Source organism: Protopterus annectens, chromosome 10.part0 (genome assembly GCF_019279795.1).
Source record: "Protopterus annectens isolate FY-2018-M chromosome 10.part0, PAN1.0, whole genome shotgun sequence".
Classification (NCBI taxonomy): domain Eukaryota; kingdom Metazoa; phylum Chordata; order Ceratodontiformes; family Protopteridae; genus Protopterus; species Protopterus annectens.
Genome location: NC_056744.1, coordinates 777,957,291 through 777,971,781, shown reverse-complemented (window position 1 = coordinate 777,971,781; position 14,491 = coordinate 777,957,291). Strand labels below are relative to the sequence as shown.

The 14,491-nt window shown below is 41.2% G+C and overlaps 1 protein-coding gene across 4 annotated transcripts in view; it reads right to left on the bottom strand.

The window, feature by feature from the left end:
- The window catches only part of SERBP1 (SERPINE1 mRNA binding protein 1), a 1,097,797-nt gene extending 1,085,706 nt beyond the window's left edge, over nucleotides 1-12,091 (bottom strand). For all 4 annotated transcript variants that reach the window (XM_044085594.1, XM_044085595.1, XM_044085596.1 and 1 more), the window contains exon 1: nucleotides 11,730-12,091. In XM_044085594.1, coding sequence (XP_043941529.1) covers nucleotides 11,730-11,985 — 256 coding nt within the window. In that variant the 5' untranslated portion in view covers nucleotides 11,986-12,091. The remainder of the gene's footprint in view (nucleotides 1-11,729) is intronic.
- Nucleotides 12,092-14,491: the final 2,400 nt, after the last annotated feature.

Here is a 14,491-nt window from a genome sequence, read left to right as displayed (position 1 = left end):
TTTTGTGATAAAAAAGAGAGACCACAATAAATAATTTCAAAACTTTTCCCATCTTTAATGTGACCTATAAACCTGTACAATTCAATTGAAAAACAAACAAATCTGTCAGGAGAAAAAAATATATAAAAAATGCAACCAGCTTATTGTACGTTTTTATAAAAAATGTACACACCCTTAAACTAATACTTTATTGAAGCACCTTTTGATTTAATTACAGCATTCAGTTTTCTTGCGTAGGAGTCTATCAGCACGGCGCATCTTGACTTGGCAATATTTGTCCACTCTTTTTGCAAACGTGCTCCAAATCGGTCAGATTGCAAGGCATCTCTTGTGAACAGTCCTCTTCAGGTCACCCCACAGATTTTGTATTGGATTTAGGTCTGGGCTTTGGCTGGACCATTACAAAACTTGAATTTTCTTCTGGTGAAGCCATTCTTTTGTTGATTTGAATGTATGCTTGGGGTCATTGTCATGTTGAAAGGTGAACTTCCTCTTCAGCCTTCTAGCAGACGCCTGAAGGTTTTGGGCCAAAAGTGACTGGTACTTGGAACTGTTTATAATTCCCTCCACCTTGACTAAAGCCCCAGTTCCAGTTGAAGAAAAGCAACCTCAAAGCATGACACTGCCCACCATGCTTCACAGTGGGGATGGTGTTCTTTTGGTGATGAAAAGTGCAGTTTTTGCGCCAAACGTACCTTTTGGAATTGTGGCCAAAAAGTTCAACCTTGGCCTCAGACCATAACACATTTTCCCACACGCTTTTGGGAGACTATGTACTGTTTTGCCAATTTTAGCCGGGCCCTGGATGTTTTTCTGTGCAAGAAAAGGCTTCAGTCTTGCAATCCTACCCCACAGTCCAGACATATGAAGAATATGGGAGATTGTTGTCATGTGCAGTAAACAACCACTACTTGCCAGAAATTCCTGCAGCTCCTTCAGTATTGCTGTAGGTCTCTTGGCAGCCTCCCTCACCAGTTTTCATCTTGTCTTTTCATCAATTTTGAAGGGACATCCAGTTTTTTGCAACGTCACTGTTGTCCCATATTTTCTCCACTTTTTGATGACTGTCTTCACTGTATTCCATGGTATATCCAATGCTGTGGATATTTTTTTTAACCCTTCTCCTGACTGACACCTTTCAACAATGAGATCCCTTTGATACTTTTTGCTAACTATGGCTTTTGCTGTAGCAAGTTGAGAAAATGTCAGGAAAATCCTACTAGGACAGCTGAACTTTACTTGGGGTTAATCAGAGTGCTGTAATTAAATCAAAAGGTGCTTCAACAAAGTATAAGTTTAAGGGTGTGCACACTTATGCAACCAGCTTATTGTACATTTTACTTTTTACACTTTACCCTTAACAGATTTGTTTTTCAATTTAACTGTGCAGGTTACAGGTCATATTAAAGGTGGGAAAAGTTTTGAAATGATTTATTATGGTCGCACTTTTTTATATCACAAAAACCTGGCATTTTAACAGGAGTGTGCACACTTTTTTATATCCACTGTAAAGCCAATAATGTGCACATCCTTTTCCACCTCACTATTAGCCTCAAACAAACACTTAAAACTCACACATTAAAAAGGACAATCTCGGATTTTTTTACATTTCAGGTTTGCCTTTCTGAGCATGCTCACCTTTGGCTTGGGGGGGGGGGGGTGGCGGGTGAGGAAGTTTCAAAAGGTGTTAGCCAAATTCCACCTCAAACTGCAGTTGTATTGACAGAAGCTCTCCCAGTGAGCCATTCATTAGTTTAATCCGCACATTTTACCCATTGCAAAAAGTAGCCTTTCAGGCATTTTATGACCGGATTGCTGCTGCTACTCTAGAAAGCACATCAGTAATGCAAGGTTTTTAAAAAGTTAGTAAAGAGTTTTTAGTTTCTTTCATTTCATATTTTATTCTGTGGTTATTGTGAATCTTGGCCACCTACAACAAATTTTATGACATGACTTCTACCTACAGAAAGCATGTGAATCTTGCATGTTTTACTGTACTCTGATTTTTGAACACTAACCTCGTGTAGTGACTTTCTGACCTGCTAGTAATTCCACAGAAAGCACACTGTGCGAGGTTGGAGCATTAGTAGACAGACTCTTGTTCCTTTTCCAGCTTGATATGTGCCGATTTTTGACTACTACTAGACAAATGCACTTGTTTTTATGAGCGGGCTGTTTGTATATACATAGAAGCATGAGCGATGCAAAATTTAATAATTAATATACACCGATGTCCGTTTTCCCTGACACAGTTTACTTTATTTTAAATATATGAGCCAGGAGCTGGGGACGTAGTTCTCCAATCCAATGAAAGTTGGAGAGGTATACAAATCCAAAGATTAGTTTACCCTGGGAGCTGAACCAAGACTGGTACTGTGGACTTGCAGGATATTTAAAAGTAAAATGATACTGTGGGTGGGAATGAAGGTGACATGTCTAAGTGGGTGTGACGTCTGTCAGCTTAAACCTGACTCTAATTTTAAACAGTGGGATTGTTCCTTTAAAGTCCTAAAAGATACAGTTCCACTTCTCTTTGCAGACGAGTGACCAATTAGCCTTAATACTTTCTCTAGGTATAATGCCCTCCTGCTCCCAACAAATACCGGAGTCCTATGCATGGATTTTTATGTCCCTACTGCTGAGGCTTTCTTCTCCCCAAATCATCACTGTTAGAGATGACCTGTACGATTCTCCTCCTTGAAGTTTTCAGCTACTTTCCCAAAGGCATTTTTTTTAAGTTGGATCTCTGCTTTGTAATACATCTCCATGAAAACTTTACATGTTTGAATGACAAAAGAATCTTGCCATACACAGATACTGGATAACACCCTAAAGGACAATGCTGGCTGTATAAATCACTTTATTGTATAATATATTTCAAAAGCAAAGACTGGACATAATTTTAACCACCAAAATGACCATGCTTCCATGCCATCTGGTCTGGTCAGTCTTGTTAAGAACCACTAACTACATGGTTATTAAATTCTGCCCAACTAAACTTGTTACAGTTTAATGGCGCCAAGTACCACTTCTCAGTCTTACCCTTGACTCAAACTCTTCAATTTACTTCCTCCTACAAATAAATAAATAAATGGGCAGACTTGATCATGTTAAAATGACAAGATAGCGTTGTTGCCTCACAGCAAGAGGCTCTCCCATTCGATTCTCGGCTGGAGTGCCTTGTATGTGGAGTCTGCATGTCCTCCCCACGGTTGGGTGAGCGTTCGAAAGACATGCGTGAATAGGCATGCCTTCGCTGAAGGTTGAACGTCGAGCTGGCACCTCGGCGTTCATGAAAATCTACTGCCAATCATTAGAGGATCGGAGTTCCGCTGTAGCGACCCCTAACTGGGAAAAGCCGAAAGACAAACAAACAACCACCACTTAAGTTCTCAAACGATTTAAAGCAGAAAAATCCAGTTCAAACAATGGTGGTTTTGGAAAGTTGGAAGGCTGAGGCTATGGCAAGAATCTACCCAAAACATCACTGCATCAATTCCCATCTAGACCTCTCTCATTTCCTTGTACTAAGTACCTCTTAAAGGACAGAAATTCCCAAACTGATATCTAGAAGCAATATGGCATAAAGTATTAAAACAATAAATACTCTAAGAATGAACCAGCAGAGCTGCATATGGAAAAGGGAAGGGAAAGACAGACATTTAAACATTACAAACATATATATTACATACATACACACACATTATATAATATATATATATATATATATTTTTTTTTTTTGTTTTACTTATAAAATGGCAGCCACAAACTTGCTACTGTTCTATAAAGTTAGGACAAAATCAACTATCTGCTGTGTTTGTGTGGCATGGCATCATGTGGAGGTCCCTGATACACCAATATCACATTCAGGGCTTTGGCTGGTTGTCTGTGCCGGAAACCAAAAGCACAAGCTTCAGCATGAAGAGGTGGTCCCTCCTCCAAAATACCCAAATAACATGAGAAGGCTTAAGGAAGAAAACACCTTGCCCCACAGCAGGGCTAAGCCTGCCTAGTTTGCAGTAAAGACACTGAGAGGGACTCTCAAAATATCCACCAATAGACACAAAGGGGGCTTGAAAACATGGGTGTATCAGCAAATCACAAGCCCAATTTTTGTCTTCAACTTCTACGGCCAAATTCAGAAGTAACCACACCGAACAATACAGACCACTGCTAAAACAAATCCACAGAAGGCAGGCAGTGACATCATTTGGATCAAATTCAGAAGTAGAAAAATAGAGATGTAAAAAAATAACTGAACAGAAATAAAATCACGACAGTTACTTCCAGTCACCTAAGATTATTTCTGGGTTATAGGTACCACTGCACAAGCATACTGTGTCCTGCAGGGGGAAAAAGTGCAAGATTTTCACAATGGCCTTCAAATTAATCTGCACATAAAATTAATTTTGAAATAGGATTTTTTTCCAGTTTGCAGTACATTTCAATTGTTTTGGAAATGGAAAGAAAATACTGGCGCGTTTCTGTTGCATAAATAGATGAGGACCCTTTTTCATAAAACAAACCAAGTTCACTGCAGAATTTCAGCATACACAGGAATGAAACCCTACACACACAAAACCTTCAGTGCAGCACAACAACCTCCACCACTAAATCTATCAAAGGGTCCCATTTTAGCAACAACATCTTTCGGTTTAACACGCAACTTGGTAGCACAACTGTAAAACAAGCTCACATTCATACAATCACATTTCCTAACTATTTAAAATTAAAAACCACGTTAAAACTAAACAAAATTACTACTTAAATATGGCAGGTTAAGAAAAAAAAATGCAACACAGCCAAGGCAATACCTTATCTGAAGAGCCGTAATATTTTGGATAATTATGGAAAACATGGACTGAAACATCTTCTCTCCGGTAGATACCTAAACAGTGAACTCCAAGACTGCTTACTTAACTTATTAGTATGCGTGCGTGTGTGTGTGTGAGAGTGAGACACCGACAGACAGAGCGAGACACCGATAGACAAAGTGACAGAGTGAGTGTGTGAGAGAACCAGGCAAGTGAATACTGCTTATGAGTTTCTTTTCACTACAACCCAGATGCAAGGTTATATGCAACACATACATGGACAATTCAATGTAGATGCATCAACTATCATGTTTTTGAAAGAAAAATGAAATACTTATAAAAACTAAAACATTGGAAGGGAACATGTAAAACTTCAATCTGACTTCTTGGCCACTGACTGAAGTCCACATTCTGAAGCTAAGCATCTTGTCACTAAAACACTGTGGTTGCCTTCTAAAGGAATATCTTCACTTTGGAACACGTATTTTCAACAGGTTATTCATCTGTAAGCAGCCATCTCTGCAAACTCTGTCCTGCTCTGTTGTTACTAGGGTACGAATGACTCTGGTATCTCAACAAGAAATTGCTTCATCAGGCATTAAAACCCAGCTACCACAGTAAACTTAATTATGTATAGTGTCCCTATCAAGGAAATTTAATTATTTCCATTTGTCAACAGAGGTGCACTGCTCATCAACAGTGACCGCTTTCAAGTTCTGTCCAGGGTTTCAGTAATGCAAAGCAGAAGCAAGAGAAATACAGTAACATGGCAAAACAAATAAAGCACAAAAACTGACCAGAAGTCATACAATATGGCAATAAAGTTGCATAGTTATAAACAGTAGCAAAGATATAAACACTCAAAAACACAAATCTGTTTTTTTTTTTTTGGGGGGGGGGGTAAGATGAGGGCAGGGAAGTGGCAGCTGGACAATGGAAAATGTAGGCGTAATTTTGTGGCAAATGTGACCGAGGTAGGAAAAGAACCGTTCAGGTCACAACGCCCGTTTGAAAGTATATGCACTTGGGTTCTTGGTTAATGGATTCTTTTTTTTTCTGATAGGTTTTGAATTCTTGGAAAGAGTGCAATACTTTGTTTCTGATGTAAAAAAATAAAAAAATAAAAAATACTGTTTGCATGCTACTGAGCAACTGATATCTTTTGGAAGACTTTTCCAATTAAGCTGCAATAGTAATACTTATGTTACTTTCACATTCCTTTAAATTTTCTGCTGCCTATGTATTGCATATGTCACAACAGCATTAGCATGCAGCTTCCCTTTATCCAAGGCTTTCAAACAACAACAAATTAGCATACACTCTGTACACTTATAGGTTCACAGGTAGGTACTAAGCTAACGGCCCAAAGGCATTTATAAGCCTAGCCAGAATGTGTTGGCTTTCGCCGCCCCCTTAGATTAGTTCCCTGTGCCTCTGTCCAGCAGAGCCAATGAAGTGATCCCCGGGGTAAACTGTTTCCCATCCACTCGTCAAGGTTTCACTTGAAGAGTGTTAGTGAAGAGCTCTGCCTAATTTAGACTGGAATCTTTTTACAAAGCATGGGAAGTCTCTGGGACAGGAATCTATCCTTCCAGCACGTCCTATTTACTGTTATGGTGAGGTTTAGATCCATAGACCGTGCGGCTCGTGGGGATATGGTTTTCTTTAGGTGGAGCATGTCCATCAATTCTGGGTTGGACATGGCCTTGTAGGTCAGGCAGAGATCACCTGAGTAGGCAGTATGCAACAGAGTACAGCTGGAGTTTCTTCAGTCAAGCTGCATAGGGCATCTGTTTGAGGCCAGTGATCCTCTTGGTGAGGTACTTTTGTGGTCTTTCCAGCTGTTGCAGGTGTCTTGTAAAGTACATCCCAAATGGGGCGTTGTACTCTGATGGGTTTGACGAGTGATGAGTAGGACGACACAATAACCTCTTTTGAACTGGATGCGAACCCTTTTGTGATTAGGTGGAGCGAAATAACCGTTGCTGTGTACCACTATGGGTATGTAGCCTGTGGAGAGGCCAAGTTTGAACAGATTGTTTAGATAAGGGGTTAGGTCATCCTTGAGCTCGTGTAGAACGCAGCCAGGGACACCGTCCGGTCCCACTGATGCTGTGTTTTTGGCTTTGGAGAGGGCTGTTTTAACCCGAGTGTCTGATTTCAGGGGTTCTACATTCTTCTGGTATGGTTATGGGCCCTTTTGGGGGTGAAGTTTGCATTGAACCTGTCTGCCAGGAAGTTGGCGATACTGGTCGGTTCAGTGTATTTTGTGCCATTCTGCACCAACTCCAAGCAGATATGAACACTGCCACTTAGATTCTTGACATAGCTAAAGAATGCCTTGTGGTTATCTTTGGAGTTCTTGGCAAATTTTCTTTCGAAGCTAGACTTGGATGATTTCATGAGGGATCGCAGTTTCTTGCAGACACTGATCAGGGATGTTTTCCCTTCTTGGGATTTTGCTCTTTTCTGTACTAGTTTTCTCCTTCTGTTGTATAGCTCGTTTACGGCAGGGGTCCACCAGACTGGTTTCCTTTTCTTGGAGGAGCGAGTCTTGGTTTTACTTGGGATAGCACGATCCATGCATTATTGTAGGTGCCCGTAGAATGCATTAGTAAAGGATTCTGCAGCTTGGACAGCGTTATCCTTTAGCACAGGGGCTTTGAAACTTTCCACCTCGGTCTTAAGTAATGTGAAGTTTGCTTTTGAAAAGTTTTTCACAGTGGTTTAATTGACCGGGGGTGGGGGCGGAATGTGGATATCCAGAGTGATTTGTTTACTGTCAGATCTAAGCAGTTAGGGGTTGACCTCTGGTGTGGAACACTGGTCGCACATGCTGGTGATGACCAGGTCCAATATGATGTCACCTCTTGAGTGTTGACCAGTTGATCCAGAGTGTTTGAGTTTACAAATTCTAGAAAATGTTGGGCAAGGGAGTTAGTACTTGAGTAGTTCTCCCAGTTAATGTTTGGGTAACTGAAATCACCCAATATTAGGATGTTTGGTAGGACCTTTGTTTCCCAGTGTTGCCAAAAACACGGAATGGGGGTCCTGGGACATGGTGGGTGATCTGTAGCGAGCTACAATTTGAATTGCAATTTTGCCCGTTGTTAGTTGCACGTTAATGATCTCTGAAGCATCGTGCTGTGCCACTAACCTGGAGGTGTGGGTATCCTTGATGAATATGAATACGCCCCCACCTTTTGTATTTCGGTCCGGGTTCTGTGGTCGAAATGTATGGTATGAGTTGTGGCCTGGTAGTGCCGGGCATGCTCTCTGGAGCCTTAAACCAGGTTTCTGTTACTGCACATATATCGATTTTCTCCATACTGAGGAATGCCTCGAGTGCGTGCATTTTGAGGTTTAGACTGCTGGCACTGAGTAGCATTGCCCTCAGTTTTTTGTTACTTGTGCTATTTACAGCGGTGGGTTTGTCTTTTGAGCCTTGCCTAAAAAAGGCACTATGGGGGTGGCAAGAGCCTTGGCCAGTATTCGAAAGCCTAAGGGTGACAGGTGCAAGCCATCTCTAGCGAAGCAGCATGGCTTGTCGAGCATGTCATCCCAGGCGGACAGACATTGGATCCCCTTTTGAATGACACCAGAAACTTACCCAATTGTTGAAATTGATACTTTTTTCTTTATACTGTGGTATCATTCTTGGTGAGAGCCAGGATGCTACTTAAGGTCAGAGCGCTCTTCCACGTCTCTTTTCATGCAGTCCAGGGAAATACGGCTCTCAGGCCATTCACACCAACATGGACAATGACAGAGTCGTATTTGTACTTGTTCTGGAGTGACCTGAGCGCTAGTGTTATGTGGCAGATCCTGGCACCCAACAGGCAGCTAAACAGTAACCTTCTCCTTGTTCAGCCCAGTGAGTGGGACGTCAGTGTGTCTGACTATAGAGTCACCTATTACTAGTGTGTTGGGTATGTTATTTTGCCTTAAGGGCTATGATTTCATGGCACACTGGTTTTGTGAATTATGTGTTTCATGGTTTGTGTTGGGGAATGGAGGTTGCTTGGATGTCTGCTTTGGAGGTCTCTCTGGCTTTTGTAGACTTTAGAGCCTCAGAGTATGTTTTCATGTATTTGTGTGTTTTTTTTTTTTTTGCTGGTGCTGGTTTAATGGGTCTATGTGAGACTGGTGGTGTGATGCAAGTATTTGCCTTCTCCTCTTGACTGTCTGAGCCAGTCTTGGGTTGAGAGAGCTTTAGCCACCAGCTTGGATGTATAATTGCATCTCTTGCATGTATTAGTGTTTGGTGGTAGGAGAAGAGGGTTGTCTGTGTACATGAGGCAGTTGTAATATTGCCTCAAAATGCCCAGATTCACCAGTAGGACTGAAGAGTACACCTGAAACTGCCCTTTGGACATACCTGGATAGGTACTGATTGGCTGGTAAGGTTGAATAGAGAGCCTTGTCCGTCTGTACAGTATGGGGGGGGGGGTCTAGTGCTAGGGTTTATAAGTGTTTGCTATGAGTTTTGAGCAAGTGCTGGGCTGAGAAATGAATGGTTTTGAGTGCTTAAGTTGTACGTTTGTCTAGTTCCAAGGGAAAAGTTTAAGTTTATTTCCGAATCATACAAACTCAGAATTACCTCAGACTAGTTTCTGGTATGCACTGAATTTGTGCACTTCATTTTCACTGGAGTTCCAGGCAGAAAACTACCAAAAACAGTGGAGACTCCCAAGGCGGACATTCAAGTAATTAAACAACCTATGGAGACATGTCATCAGAGCATGGTACAAAATGCATAAATGGTGACTATACAAGATTAGCACACACCTAATTTTTTTTTATTTTCCCACAGTCAACCAGAGAAAATGGTAAACTAAGTTAGTGGATGATGATGAGGGAAGGGCATAGGCCACTCAGGAAAAACTTACAAAAAAAGTTCAAGCCAATGTTAGAGGAGTCCCAATTTTACTTCTCTTACTAAAATTTTATTTTCTGGGACAGAGCACTTTTCAATCCAACAACCATGTAAAGCTCAGTTAAAAAACTATCCCACACTATTCCTCTATCCCTTTACAGGATTTTTGTGAGAAGCAATGTGTAAATCAAAGGACTACCACTTCTTCTCCTAGGTGAAAAAGCACACTGGCAGACATTAGTGGCACTAGTGCCATACAAACGTCACTGACCGTTTTAACAAGCTTCAATAGCAAGCACTAAAAGCAAACAAAGCCTTGCCCCTCACGGTAATACGTATTTGCTGCTTGTAACAAGAATTTATTTATTTACATTTGTTGACCGGGAGTGTCCGACTGGACGTAGGTCCATTTTCAGCGGAGGCTCGGGGAGAAAAGCTCCACAGTTAAAATATACAGACAGTAGCTACATCGGATTTACATAGCAATTAACAATTACATAGTTACAGATGAACATAGTACATCAGTAGACAACTAGAATTTTTATCATCTGCCAAGTACATAACAGACACTAACAATTGTTACAATAAGAAGTTCCTGCTGTATAAGTAGTTAGGCTTATGAGCATCCGAGCTTGCTATAATAAAGGTACCGGTACATCAACTGTTTCCACACACTATTATTTTTTCAAGAAAGGAAATCCCTACCTAACTAGGTACCACAGTGCCACTACCAGCAAAAGGATTCCTGAAAGGCGAGCAACATAGAACTATCAACTAAGTGGGGGTTGGGATGTCAGGCCACTAACAGCTAAGGTCAACTGAGGGACAATGCAACACATGTGAAGAGACAACCTAAAACTAAAAGCAGCTCTAAAAATATTTACTTGTGGAATCAGTTTTAGGGCCGACGTTGTCATACATAAATGACAAGTCCTGTTGACAGCATTAGCTTTCCATCCAGTTACTGGAAATCATCGCTCTTTAATTCTGAAAGCAGAACTTTAGAACTACAACTTTTATTCCCAAAGCCAATATCATAACTGATGCGACAAGAAACACACAGCTTATTAGACTTTAGTTGAGGGAGATAATTAAAAAGCATGCCATTCTTACTGTGCACGCTTTCCCAAAACAGACTCAACTATCGCGATTCTGTAGAAAGGCCCAGTAACATACAATGACAACATGGTTGTCAAACAAGAAACATAAAATAAGGACTGCAGGCAACAAGCAGATAAATCCTCCTCCTCACAAAAAAGCAACAGTAGAGTAAACCGTCCCAAACACTTGTCGCAAAGAATACAACTATAAACAACTATAATTCTAATGCATCCTAGCGAACACACAGACAGGTGAACCTTAGAAATTTGACAAATTAAAAAAAAAATTAACAAGTAATCGGTATGAAAGGTTTCTTGCCATTCTCCTTATTATGTCTGCTTATATACATTCCGCTCAGTTGAGCGGATTTTCAGTTCCAGTCGGGTAATGGCTGAAATTGGTCCTAAAAAATTACATGCATCGGAGACAGGGTGAAGTTAACACTTTTGTTTTTTTTGTTTATGTATTTAAACTGCTTGTACTGTTACAAAGCACGCAATTCAATTTCATATAAAAAGTGGTATAAAGTTACAATTCGCTGCACATACCCGCCGCAAGCGGTGACAGCAGCTCCAAGCCTGACGTCAGTTACAGCCCGCATCAGACTGGAAGGTTACCTCGTAAGTTTTCACTCTTCCGGGCCACCTTGCAAACAGCAACAACTCCCCTACTTGCAGCATGACAAGAAAAACATTGCCATGCACCAGATACACAGCATCAATAGTAATCATAATGCACTCTATTGCAAGCTAACCATTTTGCATACAACTGTGCACAAAATAACATCACGGCCAAGAATGCACCTGAAAAATAAACTCGTTTAATTATAATCCTGCTTTACCAACTGTGTTGTTGACCTCATGCGAAAGGGGAGGAGGATACGCACTACTTGGGCCAACATCCGCAGAACTACAGCGTGCCCAGTTTATACACTTTACCTTCCTTTTTTAATGCCACAGGCGCAGGAAGGTCTTCCTTCTTTTCAGGTAAAGGAGTCCGCCTGTCCTTCTGTGACTCCCTTTTAGCCTGCTTAGCGGCCTGAGCAGCAGTCTTTGCTGCACTTTGATTAGCGCTTTCCTTTTTCTTGTTTTCAGCAGCTTTTAAAATGTCAAAAGGGTCCGACTCATCATCAAATAACTGGTCAAACCTATTCGTGACCACACAGCCAAAACCTTCTTGTAGATGTCCGGGCATGATGGCGCCCTTTCTACGGGATTTTCCTCCGATACTACGAGGCTTGACGCGAACAACTCGCTAAAACTGCCACAAGATGGCCGGGAAAAGGACTGTCTTCTCTTCCGGCACAACAGTGAGTCGAGACATAAACTTCGAAAAGTATCACGGGCTTTGTGGTCTATTAGTTCACTAATCCTTACAGTGTAGATGAGTAAGTACTACAATTCCCACACTACACTGCGTCGCGGGAAATACACGGGGATGGAAGTTATCAGTGTATGGTTATTTCGCATGTAGTAACCCGCTTTTTTCATAAATAAGTAACACTAGCCTTCCCAATTTCAACATATTTGCTTTCATTTTTGTAATATGTGTGTGTTGATTTTTGACAGCGTTACCTGTCAAACATTCGGGTTTTGTCTGCTGTGTCTTCATTCGTCAGAGAACCTAAGTCGTTATTAGAGGAAAAAGAAAATAATTTTTTCCAAAGCATAATCGTACTGGTATATGTATTTATAAATGGAAATGTTCTCTATATGTTGTTTTGACTACCAAAGAGTTAACTTATGATATAGCCCACGCAGTTAAGTCAAATATTACATTGACTAAGTTTTAGCAATCCCATAGCAATTTTCCAGCGGTGGTTAATCTAACGGTATTGTGAATAGCCCCGCCCACTTCTGTTACCGCACGCTCCCATTCTCTTACGACCGTATTGTAATGCGCAGGTGCAATTTGTATGTTTTATTAGAGTTCAAGAAACCAGTCTCCGTATTGTTAAAAACTATACAGGTGACTGTTAAAATTCATAGTAGAGGTTAAAAAGGAGTCCTGCATCTTTTCACTCTCACCATAGAAGGTGTTGTGATATTAGACTCCCTGTTAGTACTAAAGAGTATCTGAATAGTGTTTGTACAACTTTGATCAAGAATATTTGAAGAAAACCAAAATGGTGCAACGTTACTGGCTGTAATAATCAATGATATACAAAAACATCAAGTTTTACAAGCGGCGGTGGAAATTGAAAAAGGGTAATTGGAGGTGGAGTTCAGGGATGAGTTAAGGCAGGCACTGGGTGGTAGTGAAGAGTTACCAAATAGCTGGGTAACTACAACAGAGCTAGTAAGGGAGATGGCTAGAAAGGTGCTTGGTATCACTTCTGGACAGAGGAAGGATGACAAGGAGACATGGTGGTGGAATGAGGAAGTACAGAAGAGTATACAGAAAAAGAGGTTGGCAAAGAAGAAGTGGGATTGTCAGAGAGATGAAGAAAGTAGACAGGAGTATAAGGAGATGAGGTGCATGGCAAAGAGTGAGGTGGCGAAGGCTAAGGATAAGGCATATGAAGAGTTGTATGAAAGGATGGACACTAAGGAGGGAGAAAAGGACCTGTACCATTTGGCTAGACAGAGGGACCGAGCTAGGAAAGATGTGCAGCAGGTAAAGGTGATAAAGGATAATGAGGGAAATATACTCAAAAGCGAGGAGAGTGTGTTGAGGAGATGGAAAGAGTACTTTGAGGGGTTGATGAATGAAGAGACTGACAGGGAGATAAGGTTGGATGATGTAGGGATAGTGAATCATGAAGTACAATGGATTAGCAAGGAGGAAGTAAGGATAGCTATGAAGAATGGAAAGGCTGTTGGCCCAGATGACATACCTGTGGACGCATGGAGGTGTTTAGGTGAAATGGCAGTGGAGTTTTTAACCAGATTGTTTAATGAAATCTTGGAAAGTGAGAGGATGGCTGAGGAATGGAGAAAAAGTGTTTTGGTACCGATTTTTAAGAATAAGGGTGATGTGCAGAGCTGTAGTAACTACAGAGGGATTAAATTGATCAGTCACAGCATGAAGTTATGGGAAAGAGTAGTGGAAGCAAGGTTAAGAAGGGACATGATGATTAGTGATCAGCAGTATGGTTTCATGCCGGGAAAGAGCACTACAAATGCGATCTTTGCTCTGAGAATCTTTATGGAGAAGTATAGAAAATGTCAGAAGGAGTTGCATTGTGTTTTTTGTAGACTTAGAGAAAGCATATGACAGGGTGCCTAGAGAGGAGTTGTGGTATTGTATGAGGAAGTCAGGAGTGTCAGAAAAGTATGTAAGAGTGGTACAGGATATGTACGAGGGTAGTGTGACAGTGGTGAGGTCTGCAGTGGGAGTGACGGATGCGTTTAAAGTGGAGGTGGGGTTACATCAAGGATCAGCTCTGAGCCCTTTCTTATTTGCAATGGTGATGGACAGGTTGACAGATGAGATCAGACAGGAGTCCCCGTGGACTATGTTGTTTGCAGATGACATTGTGATCTGTAGTGAGAGTAGGGAACAAGTGGAAGAGACCCTGGAGAGATGGAGATATGCTCTAGAGAGAGGAGGAATGAAGGTCAGCAGGACTAAGACAGAATATATGTGTGTGAATGAGAGGGAGAATAGAGGAATGGTGAGGATGCAAGGAGTAGAGGTGGCAAAGGTGGATGAGTTTAAATACTTGGGGTCAATAGTTCAGAGTAACGGTGAGTGTGGA